Source organism: Trachurus japonicus, unplaced genomic scaffold (assembly GCF_045865225.1).
Source record: "Trachurus japonicus isolate A0001 unplaced genomic scaffold, Traja_1.0 AP031020.1".
Classification (NCBI taxonomy): Eukaryota; Metazoa; Chordata; class Actinopteri; order Carangiformes; family Carangidae; genus Trachurus; species Trachurus japonicus.
In genome coordinates, this window is record NW_028221153.1 from 214,844 (window position 1) to 236,782 (window position 21,939).

Genomic DNA, 21,939 nt, shown 5'->3' on the forward strand with positions numbered 1-21,939 from the left:
ATTATTATTTAGTTATTCGTTTATTCTGTTTAAGCTAAAGGTTTCCGGTGAGTGGCGAGGTACAACTCGGTCTAAATTAACTTATAGGCTACCAGCACAGGTGCCAGCTTATTTATTTACAACTGTTGTTGGGTTAGTGACTGCTAACGGTTGTAGAAGTGAGGGGACCGGTAAGCCGTTGTCAAAGCTCCAGAGCGAAAAAAAAAAAAAAAGCTCCAGAACTAGAGGGGGGGCTGGCCAGCCTGGTGTGCGGATGAGTGAAGGAGGGAGACTCGGTCTCTGGAGCTCACCACAGTTACATACATAGTGCAGTTACATAGTGCAGTTTAAGCAGACGCGACCACGCTCAGGCTGCCGCGACAGCATCATTCACCTTATTAACCATTTTTCTATCACTTCTATATGTTTAGAAACATTATTTTAAGGTCGAAATACTACATAGGCTCTGGTTTAGCCTCTTTCTTTTCCCCCCACCGGCTTTGTTTCTGTAGGCTACATTTTTGTCCTCGTCCTTATGACACACGCTGTCCTTGCAGATTGGCAGCTGACTTGAGAATTATATTACTGTGGTTAACTGTTGAGACAATTGAAACTGGTAAAAACAAATGTGTTTTGGACATAGTATATTGTAGCCTGTATTCTGTGTTTTTCCTCTCTTTAAGCCTCTCGTTTCAGTTTTTGCCAGTCAATCATCTGGTGCGCATCCGCTGTTTATCAGGCGCTTGCTCACTCGCTCACTCTCGATCCGCATAGGTGTCACTGCAGCTGCACATGTGTCTGCAGCTGCACATGTGTCAGCAGCTGCTCCAAGCAGACACATTACAATCTTTATTTTGAGGGGACAGATTAGATGTTGATTTTGTTAACATTGACTTTATTGCACCCAAACATATCTGTCGGCTGCTGTCTTATTGTTCAGTCGACCCCCCACAATATTTGTTTGCAGAATTATGATGTTGTTGTTGCGGCTACGATATGTTATTCAGAGGATACGAGTGGAGTGAAATGAAACTCTGAGTTTTCACTCTGAGTATGTTGAGCTCGTGCCTGACTACTAATGCCATCATACCAGCCGTATAGTGAGAACTGACTGAGTTTTAGATGCGGTCGACTTTTAATTTTGAATTTTGAATTTAACATAACAGGCAACTAACTTTCTTTTAATATTGAGGAAGTGGGATGTTGCTCAATGTTTTTGTTTTATTTTATGAATTGCAATCAGCTGAATGAAGTATAAAAACAGTCTTGTGATGGCTCCTCACTTTGCTTTTATTCATATTCAAAGTAAAAGTTCATTCGGTGGATATTTCAACGTGTATTAGCACCAACATGCTGATTAACACACGTCTCATCCCACTGAAAAGAGAGAAGGACACTTAGGCCTACTTATTTAATATTATCTAAAATGCGGCGGCAAATTAGAAACACGAAATTGTGTTGTTGGAAAAAATATAATAGGCTATAAAAAATATAATAATAAAATAATATTTTTATCTGTGGGAAATAAAGAAAACCAAGTGAAATGTGAGTTATTTCTCTTTTTTTCTGGCTGCTAAAAGGTGATTGATTAACCTGCAAAGTGATAGATTAAAAAAATAAATAAATAAAAAATAGGCCTATAGAGGACCTGAGAGCACGTCAGCGGAGATGTGCGGCCGGAGAAGCGGTGCCATTCGGCTCAGGGAACAAGAGCTCATCTAAATTAATCTAAATGTTGCTCCTGTAAAACTATGTGAATTATTTCTGCTTCAACATGATTGGACTGAGAAGGAAAGGACAGTCCCGTCAGACATAGCCAGTGAGCAGGTTATGTTCACAGAGTCAGTTACTGCAGTAACAGACCCAGAGTTTAAGTTACCTCTCTTCCTGGAACTGAAATCTCAGAGTTTCCCTCATCTCAGGGTTCACTGAGTTTTCACATAACCAGCTTTCTGGAGAATACCCCCCTGGTCACTGAAAACTATGAATGATCTTGTGCGTCTCTTTGATATCGCCAAACCTCCGGGTCACGTAAACCCGATCAATTAAATACCGACTATTAAAATCCAATTCATTCATGCTGCCTGTTTTTCCCATTTCGTATTTTTGATCTGAGCCTAAAATTTAATTATGAAAAACCAGACATTTTTTCGTTTTTTGTGTTAGATTAAAAAATTAAAAACAAAATAATCCGTCACTTTTTCATGAAAGCTCTTCACAGTCTCAGCTGGATGAAGCGCAGGATAAAGTGCAAGTCCACCGAGCATGTGTACACAACAACAACAACAACACACTCTGCATCGCATATCAGTTGCACATATGAAATTAAAGTTTTCCGGTTGGTATCAGCTCAGGCTATTCCCATAGACTGTAAAAAGAATGGACGTAGCACCCGTGACGTCACCCATTGGTTTGGGGGAGTCTGTTTTGTGCCGCTACTATGGGGGTTTGAACTGCGCCATGTTGGATTCTACTTGCCATATTTGGAGAGGTGCGGCAGTTGGCCGGCCGAGAGCCCGCCCACTGGCCTCGAAGCAGCGGTCTCTGGACCTGTCACTCAACGTTTCTGCGCCCTAATTGGCCAGAACTTTTAACCTAATAACAGTAAAACGGTAGAGTTAAAAAGAAATTCACCCCCCTCAGTGTGTGTGCGGGGGAAGCTTCACTTCTCAGACCGACAATTGCCCCCTTGGTTATTCCGTTTGCGTGCGCGATCCCTAAAACCTGCCCCTCTTCAGTCATTTCTAATCATTAAAACACACTTTGTACGTGTACACTCTGTGACTCTACTGTTCTGGCCCTGACATCTCTTCCTCATCTTTCTCCTCTTTTTCTTCCTGACCGCAGTTCTCAGCCTCTGCAGATGAAATGAGGAGGGGGACTAATGGATGGGCCATTTGATTCGTCAGGGGCCACTGGAGCCTTCAAAAGGAGTGAGATGCTGATGAAGAGGACTCACAAGTTATATTGATGGCTGTTCTGTTTTATTGATTGAATTTAAATATTTATTGAATTTATTGATGGCTGTTTTATTGATTGAATTTAGGCTGTTCTGTAACCTGAGTGAAGCATGAATAAAGTTTTTTAAACTTGACTTTTGCCTCTTAATTGTACATGTAGCACACAGGGATTATGATTTCTTTATTTTTTTACGTAAGATTGTAGAATATTGTAAGCTACCTAGTTCAAAAGGCCCGACCTAAATGAATAAAGGTTGTATGAATTATTTATAGGCTAAATATATGGAGCGCCTGGCGCTCCCGCTCCTGCTTTTATTGATCGCCGAGACGTATGTGTGCTATCTGGGCAGGTACCAGATACTAAAAAACAAATGACGCTTTTATATTTTTCACAGTCATGGCACGGCACGGCTTGGTTTAGGTGCTCTTCCATTACAACTGAGTTCGTCATAGTTCCTCCACAGTAGGGGTGGTTGTCATATCACGGCGGTAGCCGCTGCGTCATCTCTGTTTTTTTTCCCAATTCAACTACTCAGCTCCAAACACAATCGTCTGCACCTCAATTACGGACTACAGTGTGGTTTTCCACACAGCAGTCATTAAACCCACATGAAAGAATAACAACAGTCTCATCACAGATAAGTGGACGCTGTTGTCGGTGTGTATTTAAATTTAGCGGGTTTGATTCTCGTGTCAGAAGTCGTGCTTGTGACTCTTCCAGCAGTGACGACGCTCTGGCCAATGAGTGGAAGGCAGTCGGCTGACATCAAGTTTAGTATCGCTTTGGCTCGCTTGGAACCAGGGCTGAGGCATTACCAAAAAAGTACCAGGTAGGTACTAGTGGAAAAGCAAAAAAAACGAGTAGAGCTGGACATGATATCAGGAGCAGAGTGGATTCACTGTCTCCTTGTGTCGGCCTCTTCTGTCAGTACACATGAAGCCAAAGCTAGCTAAAAACTTCTTCTTTTCACCATGAACTCCATCAACGACAACAACAACTCGTATTGGCCACTCCTGTTCTCACTTCCGCTTCAACCCCCGAGTTGGTACATTCCCTTTCTGGTTGATGTTATTTGTAAATTTGTTTCAGGACCTGTAAAAGTGTTTTGCCACTTGTACATTTGTCTCTGTGTTTGTCTCTGTGTTTCGTTTCTTGTTAATTTGTTTTCTGAAATGTAAATTTGTTTCGGGACTTGTAAATGTGTTATGGTAATTTAATTTTGTTTTATGATATGTAAAAATGTTTTCTAAAATGTAAATTTGTCTCAAACTTTGTAAAATTGTTTCACATTTTGTAATGTTGATTTGCACCTCCTGGCCACCGTACTGATGAGCACTAACATTTGTCTAACACACAGTTTTTTTCTCTCACCTTCAGCTTTGAATCATCGCCAGACATCTCCATCTTTGAGTAGTCCTCAGAGTGTGGGTCCAGTTTGACATTAGAGACACCTGTTAGAAGAAGGGGAAATTATGTACATTTCAGCAGCATCATATGTGAGTCAGAGTTAACTCCAGCTAACCATTTGGTTCATGCTGCTGTAAGATGATACATTAATATGCACCCTTTTCAATCAATCCAGGATCCAGATTCCTTCCAAACAAACATAGCCTAGAGCTCCTCAAAAAAATTTGGAGATGAAATGAGCCCAGACTCAATTCACAGTCAGACTGATGAAGAGGAGACAGAGTTTCAGTACTCACAGGTTTTGTCTATGGGAGCTTTAATCACCTTGTCCCTGCCGATCCTATAGGAACAAACACAACACCAGTGAAAGAGTTGGAGGGAAATAAGATTGTTAGAAGTCTGATTAATGTGTTAGTCAGTAACCTTTGGGATTGTAATGGAAAAAATTAGTGTGTGCTTGTTTATTCATTTCTACTGTTTTGTGCTCTCTGTCTGATACAATAGAGAGATACATGTTGTGCATGTTCTCACCTAACATCGCCTGATTCTTGTTTTTGACGCCTGTTGCTGACCTGGGTGTACATTGTAATCTGTTGCAAGATAAAGTTCACTTGAAGGGGGGGGCGGTGCGTGGCGCAGTGGTTAAGGCGGCCGCCCCATGTAGAGGTTACAGTCCTCAACGCAGGCTTCGAATCCCACGTCGGGTGGACCTTTCCTGCATGTCATTCCCCCTCTCTCTGCCTCCCCCTTTCCTGTCTATCTCACTATGTGCTGTCAAATAAAGGCAAAACGCCAAAAAATATACTTAAAAAAAATTCACTTGAAGGGGCTGTGATTCTACAAAAACCCTCTGTTTAATGTATTTTTTGTTCCATTCCTTGCAGACTGCGTTGCACTCTGTTTGACTGAGAACCTTCTTTACAAAGAATAAAACCCTTAACAGACAGTTGATCTCAACATCTTCATTTCAGATCTTGCCAAACAAATTTCCACAACAGGATCATGTGACACCAGGTTACCATTGGTTGATATGGACCATGTTATGTTTAAAGGATCAGAACAAAATATATCAAAAAGCTGTCACACTTAACCACTTAGATCTAGAAAACTGAAGCCACTTCGACAGGAAGTTCAGCATCTGCTCTGGGCAGTCTTGATGTTCTTACTATTGCACATAATTTTTCACTTAAATATCACAATTAGTGGGACTGTGAAAAAAAAACATTCCATTCACAGCCGTTAGCCCATTAGCCAACGGTAGCACTGTCATGATTGACTACAGCAATGTTGGCCATTAGCTAACTCACAATAGCAACAATGACCACATCAGTACCAGCAAGTTAGCAGCTCTAGTGTAGCTGTCAATAATGGAAGCAGCCGAGCATCATGCTCTGTTTTCATGTCTTTGTTTGAGGCTTTCTTCTTCAGCGGAGGATAATCTGAAAGTCCACTTTCACCAAAACGCACTCACCCAGGGTTCAAACTTAACTTTTTTGCTCACTGGCCAACTGGCTAGTGAACTTTAAAAATCTACTGGCCAGAAAGATTTTTTACTGGCCAAAAATTTTGTCTAGCTTTTTTGTATATTTTTCATTGTATTGAACTGTTATAATACACTCATAAGCATTTTTAACACATATCATAGCTATTAGCATATTTTTGTGTGGAATAAAGGAGTCAAGTTTGCCTTTTTTTCCTAAAAGGTTTATTTTAGGGCTGCACATGGTTAACCGTTTAACCATTAACCTATAACAAGAACTTGACCGAATAATACTATCAGTTATTTATATATTTTTTTTATTAGCTCCTTATGTCGTCAACTCATGGGGGCGTGTCGACATGTGCAGACTTCCACTGCCTTCAGTCATATTATTTAGTAGCTAAAAGTTTCACAGGAGGACTGACACTGTGCACCATGAAGGAAGATCAGACAATAAATGTAGCCTACACGGACAAAGATGTGCATCACCTGTAATAACGGCGCTGCAATAAAAAAAAAAAAGACGTGGCAGCTCTCCTGCAGCTCCACAAAGGAGCTGTCAGAGGAGCTCTGCTGTTCCTCTCTCTTCAGTCTGGTGTTTGGCTGCACTTTCAATAAGAAAAGTTCCATATGAGCGCGATCAGCTGAGACAGAGCACAATGGATGTGGCATTGATCAGATATCGCAGCGCACATGTGTATTTAACAGCAAAAAATAAAATTGGAGCGAGGTTGGGAGGAACAGTAACAACAACGAAGTAGTTGGATTTTTTTCACTCGCCAGAGTGGCCAGTCAGCCGGCTTCCTTAACTCGCCAAAGCATCAAAGTTAGACCGCTAATTTTGAACCCTGCACTCACCTCTCACCTGTGGTTGAGGCCTAAGTGTTTATAAACATGGAGGAGACCACCTGTTTGACAGTGGGGACTCACACTACTGGACTAGTTATCAAAACAAAGAACAGTGAGGCTCACGTTACAATACACACAGAGGCATGTGGCTTCATTCTAATCTTAGGACACCATTTCTACACTACATTGTTACACAATAAACAGCTTGCTGCTGTATTAATGTTCATTTTAGTCAGGATCACATTCATCATGTCTGGATCAAAATGTTTTTTAAGCTTTGGAAACTAAACTAAACTACCTCTCATGACTTTAAACTACATCCTGTTAGCCAGAGTTTATTAACTTATTCAGAATTTGGTCCAAGTTGTATCAGTGTCTTTCTTGAGAGCTGAATGGCTACAACATGTCAAAGTGAGCCAGCATCTGTTAGGTGAGTAACGATGTTGGTGTCACCGACATATTCCTGATTACTGTTATCTGATTGGCTGTCTGCTCTCTGTCTGTCATGAAGGTCTTTCAACGTTCTCCTATCACAGCTTCACTGACAAGTTTTCTCTGATACCAACTGTGTTTTTACTCATCAATCCCTATACTGACCTCAGAGTCTCCAGTCTACAGTCTGGACTCCTCACTAGGTCATGTAGATCCTTGATTCCTGAATCCCGCAGGTTGATGTTGTAGGTCAGGTCCAGTTCTCTCATGTGGGAGGGGTTGGACTTCAGAGCTGAGACCAGAGAAGAACAGCTGATCTCTGACAAACTGCAGTGACTCAATCTGCAATATAAAATATAACATGTACACATAATCACTGATAATTTATCATGTGTCCTGATCAATGCTCAGTTGTGTTTTTGTGTATCATCGGCTGCAGTCCGTCAATATACAATCAATATCTGATCACACCTGTTGGAATAAACACTGATTATGGTTCTCTGATTCAGGACTGAACTGGTTCAAAGTTTAAAGGTCCACTCCGGATCCAGGACTAAGGTATTTCTGGGTCCTGGTCTCAGAAAACTACAACTGCACACACACATACCTGAAGTGATCAGACTATTGATTACTGATGACAATTAAGTAAAATGAGCTGAAAGTGAAGAATCATTCTTAGTGTGACGAGAACAGGAAATATGAGACAACAACTGATTTAAGTTTTGAGTGAAGCTCAATCAGGTTCAGTTGTGGATCAAATATCTAAGATCTACAACAGTAGCAGTCAGTGAACTGACCTCAGAGTCTCCAGTCTACAGTCTGGATTCTCCAGAAAACCACTCAGATCCTTCACTCCTGAATCCTGCAGGTTGTTTCCACTCAGGTTCAGGTGACTCAGATGGGAGGGGTTGGACTTCAGAGCTGAGCCCAGAGAAGAACAGCTGATCTCTGACAAACTGCAGTTCTTCAATCTGAATGGAGAAGAAAACATTCTAAATGAGTCGAGGGATTTTGTCCTTGTGGAAACAAATTTCCCTGCGGGACAATATAGAGTGATTCTGAATCTGGATCATCATAATGTGGCCTTCTATACACATCATCCACATTTCAGCACAACTTTTACACAGCTCTTCATGTCAACACAGATTCATCCTCAGATCTCAGGACAGTTGGTCAATATACAATATCTGATTAGAAATATCCATGCCATAAAAACATGAAGTGAAGATTTGATGAAATATGACATAAAGCTAGGATAGGCAGGATTTGAGGACAGAGTAGGGTCAGCCCCTCAACCAATTAGGAACCCCCAAACCAAAATAGACTTGATTGTTCAAAGACACCGGAGCTAGGGATGCACATTATTAACCGTCTAACTGTTAACCGATAACAAGAACTTTGACCGATTAATACCATCGGTTAATTTTTAAATTATGTCGTTAACTCATGGGGGCGTGTCTACACGTGCAGACTTCCACGTGCCTTCAGTCATATTTCGCAGCAAAAAGTTACACAGGACTTAGCCCACAGTATGAGCCAGTTATGCAGCACAGTCCGATGAAGGAAGGTCAGACAACAAATGTAGCCTACACGGACATAGATGTGCATCACCTATAACAACGGCGCTGCAAAAAAAAAAAAAAAAGACAGTGCTGCCTCCAGCCGGTTCACCTGCAGCTCCACAGATGAGCTGTCACAGGAGCCTCTGCTGTTCCTCTCTCTTCAGCCGGGTGTTTGGCTGCACTTTGTAGTTAAACACTGGACGATCTTGCCGCCATCTGAGCACGATCAACTGAGCAAGACCACAGTGGATGAGGCGCTGCTCAGCTGTTGCAACGCATATGTATAACGGCAAAAAACCCCATAGTTGTTCACCCCTGCAAACTCAGTTAACGGTTAATAGTCGGTTAACAAGCATCGGATATCGGTCAGAAAAAGAAAAAGAAAAATGTGCATCCCTACCGGGATCTGTAGGCTTTTCAGGTTGCTGTATACAGAAACATAGACAAACACTGTGATCACCCCAAACACACAGACCTTTCCTTACAGAAACCTGAATGGGAAAACACAATAGTCAAAGAGTTGTAGCCATGCTAATGGACAATGCTGCAAGAATGGGAGCAATACATGCAATCAGAAACTTGTGATAACAAATCACATTTGTTCACAAACAAATGTTTGGACTCTGATGTTGCTGAGTAATGGAATTAAGTTTGATGTTTAACTCACATTTCTTATGGTGGGTGTGCATGTAACCTCAATCTTTGACATGTAGCACCACAAAAACACTAACCTTAAGGTACTATAGAGTTGATGTGTGATCTATACTAAATGTTTGATTTGAACTGTAAGGGCCAGATTTACTAAGGTCCCAGATAACGAGCGCTAAATTGTTTGCACCCGCTAAAATATTGCGTGTTTGGTTAGTGCACGCAAAACAGGTGATCTACTAAGAGTAACACGCTAAATGAAAACACGTGCAAACCACAATATGTAAATGAGGGTTTTGCGCGTGGTAATCGTTTCCGCCATGGAGAGAGTGGACAGAGAGCTGGATGGACGAAGGGACAGAATTACATTTGATCCGATGCATACAATGACAGCATGTGTGTTCATCTCTCTCGCGCTCTGTTTAGATAAATAAACAAACACACATCGCTACAGGGCCCAACTCGTCATATAGTGACGAACAGGCAGCAGCTGCAGCGACAATCACACACCTATAATATGTATGTGCCGCCCATGATCGAGTGGATTAATAGAGAGCTCAGGTGGGACACACGGATCTAAACACTCTGACCACTGACCAGAGGGATCAAAGACGGGCGAAGGCAGCGGTGACGTGTCTCAGTCCGGGACCGGGACTGAGAGACGGAGCTGAGCAGCCAGGTGAGAGGAGAGGAAAGGAGAGGAGCGCACTGCAGGACAGACGTGCGTAACGGCGCGTAAAAGACTTTTAACACAGCTGAAACACTGTTACAGAATTACCCAGACGTGAGGAAAGGCAGAGATGTAAGATCATGGGGCTCTGACAGGTATCAAACCAATAAACGCATAAGTTTTGGCAAAGTTGTATCAGTTAGTACATGGTTTTCAGACGTGGTAAATAAAGACACAAAAACAGCCACCGCAATCTGTAAATCACACTGCGCACGCTAAATAAAACTATTTGCATCTACTCCTCCCAGTATTTTGCACGTTCTGGCTGAAACGCCCATATTTACATATTCATCAAGGTAAACACGCTAAATGGATCGCACGTGCTATTCTGCCCGTGCTATTCTGCCCGTGTGAGAGACACAATCCTTGGTGTGTCCAGTTAGTAGATCAGGTTCCACGTGTGTTTGCGCGTGCAATCACGTTTGCACACGTTTTAATATACGCAAACCTTTAGTAAATCTGGCCCTAAGCGTATTAAGGAATAACAGCTCCAATTAGTGAACTTACATCAGAGTCTCCAGTCCACAATTTGGACTTTCCAGTCCACCAGCAAGCAGCTTCAGCCCTGAATCTTGCACCTTCGGGTTGTCACTCAGGTCCAGCAATCTCAGGTGGGAGGGGTTTGACTTCAGAGCTGAGGCCACAACCTCACAGTGTGTTTCTGAGAGTTGACAATCAGTAAGCCTGTGATTAGAGAGAATATAAATTGTCACAATAAAATCAAACAATGTGTAATAAAAAATAGTTCTTCACTCCCATCCTTTCAGTTATCATACTTGTTGAAGTGTCTGTTTAGCCAGTTGTCTACTCAATTTTGTGATTATCCTCATTCTGAAGAGTGGGGTGTCGAGGAGTTATACCAGTTAGCATATTGAATTAAGGGCAGACAGAGAGTGGAGTGTGGTATTTTTCTCTACTTAAAGGATAATTCCGGTCATTTTCTAAATAACGCTCTACAGCTCTAGGTCCCTGAGTCAGGCCCGGCTAGGCAAGGCAAGGCAAGGCAATTTTATTTGTATAGCCCGTTTTTACAAACAGTTTGTCTCAAAGGGCTTTACATGGCATCGTAACAACATCCTCTGTCCTTAGACCCTCACATCGACTGAGGAAAAACTCCATGGAAAACCCTTTTAACAGGGAAAACCAGGAGAAACCTCAGGGTGAGCAACAGAGGAGGGATCCCTCACCCAGGACGGACAGACGTGCAATAGATGTTGTTACAGACAAGAAAACAGTTTACAGTTTGTCACAGAATGTGCGAAATATGGAAATGTTAGCAGGAGTTGATGAAGGCAGTCTCTGGTGAGGGGAGGGGGCGGGGGGGGGCAGGGAGAGCCGGTCAGCTCGATGGGAGGACTGGGTGGCAGACTGGTCCATGGGAAGGAAGGGGAGGCCGGTCTAACAGCAGGGGAAGGGGTGGGAGGGGGCGATGCAGGCGGCGGCTGGTGCAGAGAGATGGAGCTCCGGTGGATCTGTGGAAACACAGAGAGAGTGCGAGACACCAAGGCCAAACTACAACGGCTCTAGCCATTTTGGTGCCCTAGGCGAGATTACTCCCAGGCGCCCCCCCCAGTCTCTCTACAGTCATGAGAATAACCTGTTGTGATGCTTGAAATGGGTATACGAAAGTCTTAGCTTCACAAAAGCAGTGGAATATACTGTATGAATAAAAGCTAATAGATAAGTGTGGAAATGATATTTTGTGAAATTGCTTTTTGAGCATAAATGTTATGTCATTCTATTTTAACCAAATGTCTCAAATGTAAAAATAAAAGAAGCTAAATATTGACTTAACATTACATTTCAAACTTCATGAGATGTGTGTAGCCCTAAATGAGAAATTAGCTCTTTTTTCTCCAAACAAAATATCAACTAAACAGACAAAACCCACAAAATTTACAATATTTAACCTATATAATGTAGCCTACCCTCCATATGTTGTCACTGTGGTGCTGTTTGAGAGGTAAAAAAAAAAAAAAAAAACTGGTTTGAGAGCTCAGCAGGTCTGTATACAGAACTGGAGCTGTGGCCCTGCTGTCTAAGCAGGCTGAAGTCTCAACTCTCTCTTCTTTTTTCAGTATCTTCCTCATCAAATGAGTCCAAACTTTCAGCCTCTGAAGCACCGTCATCCTCCTCACTGCTTCTCTCTCTCCTAACGATTCTGCGGGTTCGAAGCGCTTCACAGCTGTTCTTTTGATTGACAGGTCGTCAAGGGCAGCGTAAAATGACCGAAATATAAACAAAAACATATCGAGACGGTCGCGCAAACGAGCTGACATTTGCGTCGACTTTGAGGATTAATGCAACCAAGTATCCACACATCTAATTAAAAATGTGGCGTTTCTAACAAGAAAACGGCTTGAAAGCATTCCCACTGCAGACAGGTACCTCTGCTGTGTGACTGCGGGGAGAGCGGAGGGCAGTACCAATGGGCATGTGGGGGAGAGAGGGGGGGGGGGGCGACTTAGTAAGTAATGTTGTAACATATTATATTATTACTTTTTAATAGGTATTGCTTTGCATTAAAATTAACGTGGGATTATTTTTGTATTAAGAAATAATAGTATCAACTAGTTATAAAAATTATGAAAGTTACACTTTTTTTTCTTTCCCATTTGTGTCGCTGGCGCCCCCTGGATGGACGGCGCCCTTAGCATTCGCCTATACTGCTTATGCCACGGGCCGGCCCTGCCCTGAGTGCTACCATAGGAAAAGACCTGAGAAAAATATGCACAGACCGGACCTAGCTCTCCTCCTGCTAGCTGCGCTACACTGCAGTTAAACAGAGAAGTAATGGGGGCAGAACTTTAAAACTGTGACTTTGGCCTCTATTATGCTCAAAATATCACTACACATGCTTTGCAACATCCACTAGTTCCTTACCACACAACACTGACTATGCATAAACTCCATTAATATAAGAGAGCAATGCTACATGTACCAGAATATACAGATGAGGAGCAGTCTTCATTGATATGGAAACAGTCGCAAGCTCGACAGTTGACTAGGCACCGGACATCATCCCAGTGATGTCTGTCCATAGATGTAGCAGGTAGCATAACATGTATCTAGTTTTCATGAAACCAAAAAGATTCAAAACAACAGAGTATAAGTAATGTAGAATCTGCCAACTGTACAAATCTTACTTTTCAGTACCCTCAAATAAATAATTACAGCCAAGTGAATACAAATAAAAACATGAATGACCAGTAATGTTTTTGATGGATACAAATCTGAATTTGACCATGGACATACCGAGCCATCCTGCAGTTCCTCACCGCTGGGATTAGTCTCAGTCGTCCCTGCTCTGATGCGTTGTAATCATACAGGTCTAATTCATCCAGAACCTGCTCTGACATCTGCAGCATGTAGGCCAGAGCTGAACACTGGATCTCAGAGAGTTCCTTCTCTGATCTGTTCTCTGACTTGAGGAACTGTTGGATCTCCTGATGAACTGACTGGTCCTCCATCTCCATCAGACAGTGGAAGATGTTGATGCTTCTGTCAGGAGAGATTTCATCACAGTTCATCTCCTTCAGGTTGTTGATGGTTCTCTGGATGGTTTCTGGACTGTTGTCTGTCTGACCCAGCAGACCTCCTAACAGCCTCTGGTTGGACTCCAGAGAGAGGCCATGAAGGAAGCGAACAAACAGGTCCAGGTGACCGTTTCTACTGCTGAGGGATTTCTGCATGGCTCTCTTTAGGAAGTCATCCAGGGTTAAATCACTGACAGAGATTTGATTATCATTACCATCATCATGATCATCATGATCATCGTTGCCATCTTCAAAATCATCTTCATCATCATCATGATTACTATCATTATCCTCATAATCATCGTTGCCCTCTTCATGATCATCATAATCATCATTGCCATCTTCATAATCATCATTGCCATCTTCATCATCATCATCATAATCATCATTGCCATCTTCATCATCATCATCATCATCATAATCATCATTGCCATCTTCATGATCATCATCATCATCATCATCATAATCATCATTGCCATCTTCATGATCATCATCATCATAATCATCATTGCCATCTTCATGATCATCATCATCATCATCATAATCATCATTGCCATCTTCATCATCATCATCATCATAATCGTCATTGTCATCTTCAATTTCATCAGATTTATCACCATAACTATTATCATCATGATCTGAAGAAAATAATTCATTTTCATCATATTTGTCATCTTGCTTCCTCGACTTGATGGTAGTACTGTTGTCATGATTCCAGTGTTTTCCCATGAAGTTCGCCAGGACCTGTGTGTTCCTGTTGGTGAAACAGTGGAACATGTAGACTGCAGCCAGAAACTCCTGAACACTCAGATGCACAAAGCAGTAGACTGTTTTCTGGAAGATCACACTCTCTCTTTTGAAGATCTCAGTACAGAGTCCTGAGTTCACCAAGGCCTCTGTGACATCCAGACCACACTGCTCCAGGTCTTCTTGGTAGAACATGATGTTTCCTTTCTCCAGCTGTTCAAACGCCAGCCTCCCCAGCTTCAGAAGAACTTCTCTGTCGGCCTCCGTCAGCTCCTGTGGACTCGTCTCATGTCCTTCACAGTACTTGTTATTCTTCCTCGTTGTCTGGACCAGCAGGAAGTGTGAGAACAGGTCCGTCGTGGTCTTGGGCAGCTCTCCTCTCTGGTCTGTGGTCAACATGTGCTCCAGAACTGTAGCACTGATCCAGCAGAAGACTGGGACTTGACACATGATGTGGAGGGTCCTGGACGTCTGGATGTGTGAGATGATTCTTCTGGACAGATCTTCATCACTGGACCTCCTCCTGAAGTACTCCTCCATCTGGGCGTCAGTGAAGCCTCGGACCTCTGTTACCCTGTCAACACATGTAGGAGGGATCTGATTGGCTGCTGCAGGTCTGGAGGTGATCCAGACCAGAGCCGAGGGAAGCAGATTCCCCTGGATGAGGTTTGTCAGCAGCACGTTGACTGATGACGTCTGTGTGACATCAGACACAACCTCCCTGTTGTTGAAGTCCAGTGACAGTCGGCTTTCATTCAGGCCGTCAAAGATGAAGAGAAGTTTACAGACAGCCAGCTGCTCTGCTGTGACCTTCTGTAATGTTGGATGGAAAACATGGAGCAGCCTGAGAAGACTCAACCGCTGATCTCTGATCAGGTTCAGCTCCCTGAACGAAAGCAGAACCAGCAGACTGACATCTTGGTTCTCCAAGCCCTTGGCCCAGTCCAGAGTGAACTTCTGCACCGAGAAGGTTTTTCCAACGCCAGCGACGCCGTTGGTCAGAACCACTCTGATGGGTCTCTGTTGGATAGGTGAGACCTTAGAGACGTCCTCTCTCTGTTGGACAGGTGAGTCTTTAAAGATGTCGTTGCACTTGATTGGAGTGTCATGGAGGGTCTTCTTCTTGGACGTTGTCTCCAGCTGTCTCACCTCATGTTGAGTATTAACCTCTTCACTCTGTCCCTCTGTGATGTAGAGCTCAGTGTAGATCCTGTTGAGGAGGGTTCCACTTGTTCCACTTCCTGTTCCCTCAGTTCCTTCAATCACTCGTTCACATCTGCTCCTCAGACTGATCTTATGTTGATCTAAAACCTCCTGCAGACCCCAATCTGCTGAGAGAGAAGAGACAGAGTCAGACTGAAGACACAGAGTCTGGAAATCATATCAGATTATTTTCATCAGCTACAGAAAAACTACAGACAACAAACAGAAGGTTTGAATCATCATCTTAAATGTCAGTGTGATGGAACAACGACTCTGGAGAAAACAACAGGTCCTGGTTTCACAAATGATCTCATCAGCAGACAGATGTTCAGTCTCACTTTGTACACAGCTGCTCTGATTGTCTACTCACCTCTTCTTCTGGGTCTTTTTCCACACTGGGGACAGGATGGGGGTCCTGAAGAACCAGACTGGTCCCAGTCTGAGGTGAAGCACTGTCTGCAGAACCAGTGTCCACAGCTGGTGGAGACTGGATCCTTCAGGACGTCCTGACAGAGACCACAGCAAGACAGCTGCTGGTCCACAGAGACACCCCTCCTCTTCCTCTCTCTGTGAAGATATGGACACATTTCTGTTTAAACGAGAGTCACCTCCTCCAGGTCGTTTCCTCCTCCTCTCAGACGAGTTCCAGATGATCTGACGCCTGTTTATCCAGAGTCTCAGAGAATATTCATACTTTGTGAGACATCTTCTCATGTTTACTTTGTCAGAAACATGATAACAACTACCATATGATTGGATTATTGAACAGTTAGAGCTGGATGACTGATGCTGCTGCCTGTTTCGGACACCAGGAATGAAGGTTAAGAAATATTTCCTGGAGGCTGTTCCTCTGCTGAGGACTCAGATGAGTGGTGGACTGAGGCTACGTTTATATGGAAACGATCCGAACAGAAAACGCAAAAGTGACGTTGCGTTCTCACTTTTTATTCTGTGTTTTGACAAGCGTTTTTAGGGTGGATATCTGCGTGCATACGGTGACGCAAAAGTCTGTGGAATTCATGCACGCCAGGCACCTAGGTGACAGTGTGCCACACAATACCACCAAGCCCACACGCCTGTGTATTCTTCTTCTTCTTGATTTCTGGCAGGCTGTACACCAGCCATCGTAACGCTGCCCTCCGTGCCCTCCTCAGGTCATAGCAATCAGAGCAGACGTTTTGCGTTTTTACCCTTTACATGGGGATGCAATGTGGAGCATTTTTAAAGATGTTCAGAAATGGCCGTTTGTCCTGTTTGTCGTGCCAAGTTTTCACAAGCTGCAACACGAGTTTACCCGAGTAAGCAAAACGAATTTGATTGGTCATTATCGAGTGGGTGGAATATTCAAAGCTTGGGGTGAGACCGAACTCGGTGTGTGTGTGTGCGTGTCTCAGACGTTTGAATGACGGATCCAATATCAGTGGCTGATGAATCATGCACAGGCTGACGTATAATTCGTGTGCCTGCATTATCCAATGGAAAAAAAATACCACACTTTCATCCCAGATTTACTCAAAAATAGAATTTTGCACAAAGTTTAGCCTACATCGTCTGATAGATGAGTTATTACACTAATTTTATGACACAGAGTGGGCTCAAATTCAATTTTCTTTTCTGTACAGCTTTAAGATTTCCACTCTGGTTTAACTTTTTTTTGCGTTTTCAAGCCCCCAAAACGCTGTCGCCTTTTAAACGAAAGGCACATCCGATGAAATATTTTGCCGTTTTCATCCGCGAGCGTTGTCGTGTAAACAGGGCCTGAGATCAGGTTATTTTTATTTATTTTTTGATGATCCCTTCGTTATTTTATGTCTGATCTCCTGTTTAACAGGGGTGTGGTGTAGACGCTCAATGTTTCCCATTAATTAACAAGTCTGTGGCGGCCCACCATAGCCTCATTTTGGTCCACCATAGTCTCTCATAGAAAAAAAAAAAAGTTTTTTAACAGCGTTTCATCGTATCTCATCTTCAGTCCCCACTCCCTGCATCTTTATCTGTAGCTATCTGAACTTTGACTGTCTGTTCCTTGTCTGCCAGCGGAGGCAATCAACTGGCGAATGACAAGATGGCCACACCCTAGCTAAAAAACTAAAGCAAAACGTGAAACTAGACTTCAATTTTCTCCTTAAAGCAACATTGCGGAGTTTCATCTCAGTGCTTCCACCATCTGGTTGAGAAGCGCTATCATCTGGGGGGAAAAAACGAAAACGAAACTTATCAGCGAGCGCATCCAGCGTTTATTCCCATTAATAAACGACAGTATTTCCCACATGTTTGCAAGGAGGCTGTGTGGCGGGTGGTCGGGGGAGGGGGGATGCCGCGGCGGCGGTGGCGGCGACGACCGGAGGGGAACCGTAAGTTTCGCTTTTACCCACCACATCTCTCCCTCGACGCAGAGGGGGCGGTGATTCGTACCCGTGCGGTGATTCGTACACGTGCAGGGAAGTTACATAGTGCAGTTTCAGCCGACGCGACCCCGCTCAGGCTGCAGCGGCAGCACCATTCATCCTGTTAACCATTTTTCTACCATTGCAATGAGTCTGGAAACATTATTTTAAGGCCGAAAAACTCTGCAATGTTACTTTAAAGACCCCCTCCCATGAAAATCGTATGTTTTCGTGCTTTTCACATGTTCCTGTGGCATTTTTCTGATGTTAGAGGACATAGCAGCAGAAAAGGAAGTGCAAAATTGCATTTCTGAGTTTTTCTGCCTTCAAATTGCTGTGAACCAATGGCAGACGTAAACTGGCAGTTTCAGGGAGACTGGAGCTGACGTGTCACAGCTCCAGGGGAGGGCACTAGTGCTACAAGCTCCCACCCCGCTCTGCATCTGGCTCAGAGGTGAAAGCTTTGACAGCTCGGTGTAGCTGTCATGGTATAACAGGTATAGCTCACCTGGTAGAGCAGCTTGCACCATGAGCAAGGACTATATTCCAGTCTGGGATCGAATCCCAGTGTGCAGTTTTACGCTAAACGCGCGGAATCGGTAATTGTACAATGTCCAGCTGTCAGTGAGCAGGGGGGGTGGCATTGCTAATGAGCTGCTGGTGCTATACAGAAGGAGAGCCCTGAGAAATGGCACAGGTTTTGTGATTTTGGCTAAAAACTTCATAATCACAATTTAAAGACCACAGAGAATGTTTTAAAATAACCAAAAAGGGGACTTTAATGTTTGCAAGTCATGTTTAAGTATACTGGAAATCAGTTTAATGAATTGTGTTTAGTTGGCTGGCTGTTTCACTTCCCCTTTAAGGTCAAAGGCTTTACACAACAATTCAGACAAAATGTGGACAAACCGGATGTAACTTGAGAACTAGGCGGAGATTCTAGTTTTGAATGCTGATCAATCATAGTTTCTATTTTCCAGAAGTGAGAAACATGTTTCTACATGTGGATCTATGTAGTTTTTCAGATCGGCTTTCTTCCTGCCTGTCGGGCCTGATGAACCTTAGAGGAGCTCTCAAACTGATAAATGCTTCATAGCCAGGAGACTTGGTGGAGTTAAGATGAAAGCACCTACCTTAAACTGCAGCATTCATGATATTCTTTATCTCTCTCTCATTTCCTGTCTTCTCTGAACTCTCAGCCATCAGCACAGAAACAAAATGCTGGATGTTACTTGCAGGTCTCTTACCCTGTAGGCTCATGACTGGAGGACGGGTCATATTTGGATGGTTTACTGTCTTCAGATCCTGGAGTCTCTCCTGTGTTCCCCTCCTCCTCTGCACAATCACTCATCTTCTGTGCTTCAGTCAGTCTGAGAGTGAAACCAGTAACACTGACAGTTAGTGCATAAATACAGGAAGTAGATCCAGATCTGACAGAAGAGGAAGTAACAAACACACACACGGTTAAACTCAACACTGCACCTCACACAACCACACGGAGACAACAGAATCATTAAGACAGAACTCACCTTGTTGTCCTGCTCTGATCTGAGTAAAGACTTCAATTCCATGTCCATGTTTTTCCATATTGCAGTTTGTCAACTGTTTTCAACACACTTCGCACATCTGACCGTCCAGGTTGAGGGATCCCTCCTTTGTTGCTCACCCTGAGGTTTTTCCTGTTTTTTCCCCCCTGTTTAGAGTTTTCTTGGGAGTTTTTCCTCAGTGGGTGTGAGGGTCCAAGGCCAGGGGATGTTGTGATGATGCTGTGTAAAGGCTTTTCAGACAAAAAAAGGGCTATACAGATAAACTTGCCTTGCCTTCCATCCTCCCTCTGTGAATTTAATTATTACCTGAGTAGAGCTGCTCCTCCGCTCTTCTATTTCTGTAATTCACGTGACTCTCAGGGTGTGTCTGTGCATACACTTCACCTTTCTTAAAGAGACAGAAGAATCTCTTTTGGCTTGAATAACACAAGGAATATGGAGATAAATGATAAGAACTGATTTTCTATATGTCAAAATCAATAAAAAAAAGTTCTTCACCAACACTTCTTGATTCACACTTCTTGATTCACTTTTTTTGATTTCATGACACATGGAGCAGACTCCTCAGTGTTTAAAGGGGAGAGTGGGGTAAAGTGAGACATTTTTTACATTTGCTCCCTTCTTAAGGCGGGCTTACACTGCACGACTATTCGTCTGTTCACATCTCAAACTGCACGAGCGTCCCTCTTCAGTCCTACGTCTCAGATCAGTCTCTGACCCCCACTAATTGCACGTCGTTCTACGATTGCTCTCCACCACGATTACCCTGCGATGCCGCTGAGATTTGTGCTGCTCTATAATTGCTCGATTGTAAACATCAAATTGACATTGGTTCCTGTTGTTGGTTCCGGAGAATGGCTGACGAATGGCAAGTCGCGCTTTTTGTTGGTGCTTTTCTGTGCGCTGAAAAGGAAAAAGCCGCAAAGCGCAGATGGAGATTGTGGGCCAGAAGTTGGTTGCAGAAGCGTGGCATATATGGACTTTCAATCCTGCAGCAGGAATTGGAGGTAAAGTCATAAACTATCTAGCTAGCTATTTCGTTATTTGTGTGTGTGTGTGTGTGTGTGTGTGTGTATGTGTGTTTGTGTGTGTGTGCGTGTGTGCGTGCGTGCGTGTGTGTCCAAATGTGCGGTGAAACACCTACATTTGAGCTTTATAAATGGTCTAATCAACCAAACACAGTTTGGAATACTGACATGAAACCTCCTGAATGATTAAACACACTAAGGGCCGGATTTACTAAGATCCCAGATAGCGGGCGCTATATTGTTTGCGTCCGCTACAATATTGCGAGTTTGGTTAGTGCACGCAAAACAGCTGATCTACTAAGAGTAACCCGCTAAATGAAAACACGTGCAAACCGCAATATGTAAATGAGGGTTTTGCGCGTGTAATCGTTTCCGCCATGGAGAGAGTGGACAGAGAGCTGGACGGACGAAGGGACAGAATGACATTTGATCCGATGCATACAATGACAGCATGTGTGTTCATCTCTCTCGCGCTCTGTTTAGATAAATAAACATAAATCGCTACAGGGCCCAACTCGTCATACAGTGACGAACAGGCAGCAGCTGCAGCGACAATCACACACCTGTAATATGTGTGTGTGTGTGCCGCCCATGATCGAGTGGATTAATAGAGAGCTCAGGTGGGACACACGGATCTAAACGCTCTGACCACTGACCAGAGGGATCAAAGACGGGTGAAGGCAGCGGTGACTGAGAGACGGAGCTGAGCAGCCAGGTACTGGAGAGGAGGGGAGGGGAGAGGAGAGGAGAGGAGAGGAGAGGAGCGCACTGCAGGACAGACGTGCCCCGTGCGTAACGGCGCGTAAATGACCTTTTTTTTTTTTTTTTTTAAAGTATATTTTTTGGCTTTTCATGCCTTTATTTGATAGGACAGTTGAGAGTGTGACAGGAAATGGGAGGCAGAGATGGGGGGAATGACATGCAGGATAGGGCCGTCCGACGCGGGACTCGAACCGGGGCCGCCTGCAGCGAGGACTATAGCCTCAACACATGGGGCGGGTGCTCTACCAACTGAGCTAAACACCGCCCCGTAAATGACCTTTAACACAGCTGAAAAACTGTTACAGAATGACCCAGACGTGAGGAAATGCAGAGGTGTAAGATCACGGGGCTCTGACGGGTATCAAATCAATAAACGCATACGTTTTGGCAAAGTTGTATCAGTTAGTACATGGTTTTCAGACGTGGTAAATAAAGACGCAAAAACAGCCACCGCAATCTCTTCCTGGTTTGGTAAATCACATTGCACGCGCTAAATAAATCTATTTGCATCTACTCCTCCCAGTATTCTGCACGTTCTGGCTGAAACGCCCATATTTACATATTCATCAAGGCAAACACGCTAAATGGATCGCACGTGCTATTCTGCCCGTGTGAGGGACGCAATCCTCGGTGCGTCCGGTTAGTAGATCAGGTTCCACATGTGTTTGCGCGTGCAATCAC

The 21,939-nt window shown here is 43.6% G+C and overlaps 1 protein-coding gene across 1 annotated transcript in view; it reads right to left on the minus strand.

Moving 5' to 3' along the window:
- LOC146959817 (NACHT, LRR and PYD domains-containing protein 3-like) overlaps window positions 1-19,199 on the minus strand; it is a 39,265-nt gene extending 20,066 nt beyond the window's left edge. The window contains exons 1-7 of the mRNA XM_085772851.1: window positions 19,169-19,199; window positions 13,304-15,659; window positions 10,556-10,732; window positions 7,906-8,079; window positions 7,274-7,450; window positions 4,644-4,687; window positions 4,312-4,391 (exon numbers count right to left, since the gene is read on the minus strand). Of these exons, the coding sequence (XP_085628977.1) occupies window positions 4,312-4,391; window positions 4,644-4,687; window positions 7,274-7,450; window positions 7,906-8,079; window positions 10,556-10,732; window positions 13,304-15,659; window positions 19,169-19,199 (3,039 nt within the window). The remainder of the gene's footprint in view (window positions 1-4,311; window positions 4,392-4,643; window positions 4,688-7,273; window positions 7,451-7,905; window positions 8,080-10,555; window positions 10,733-13,303; window positions 15,660-19,168) is intronic.
- Window positions 19,200-21,939: the final 2,740 nt, after the last annotated feature.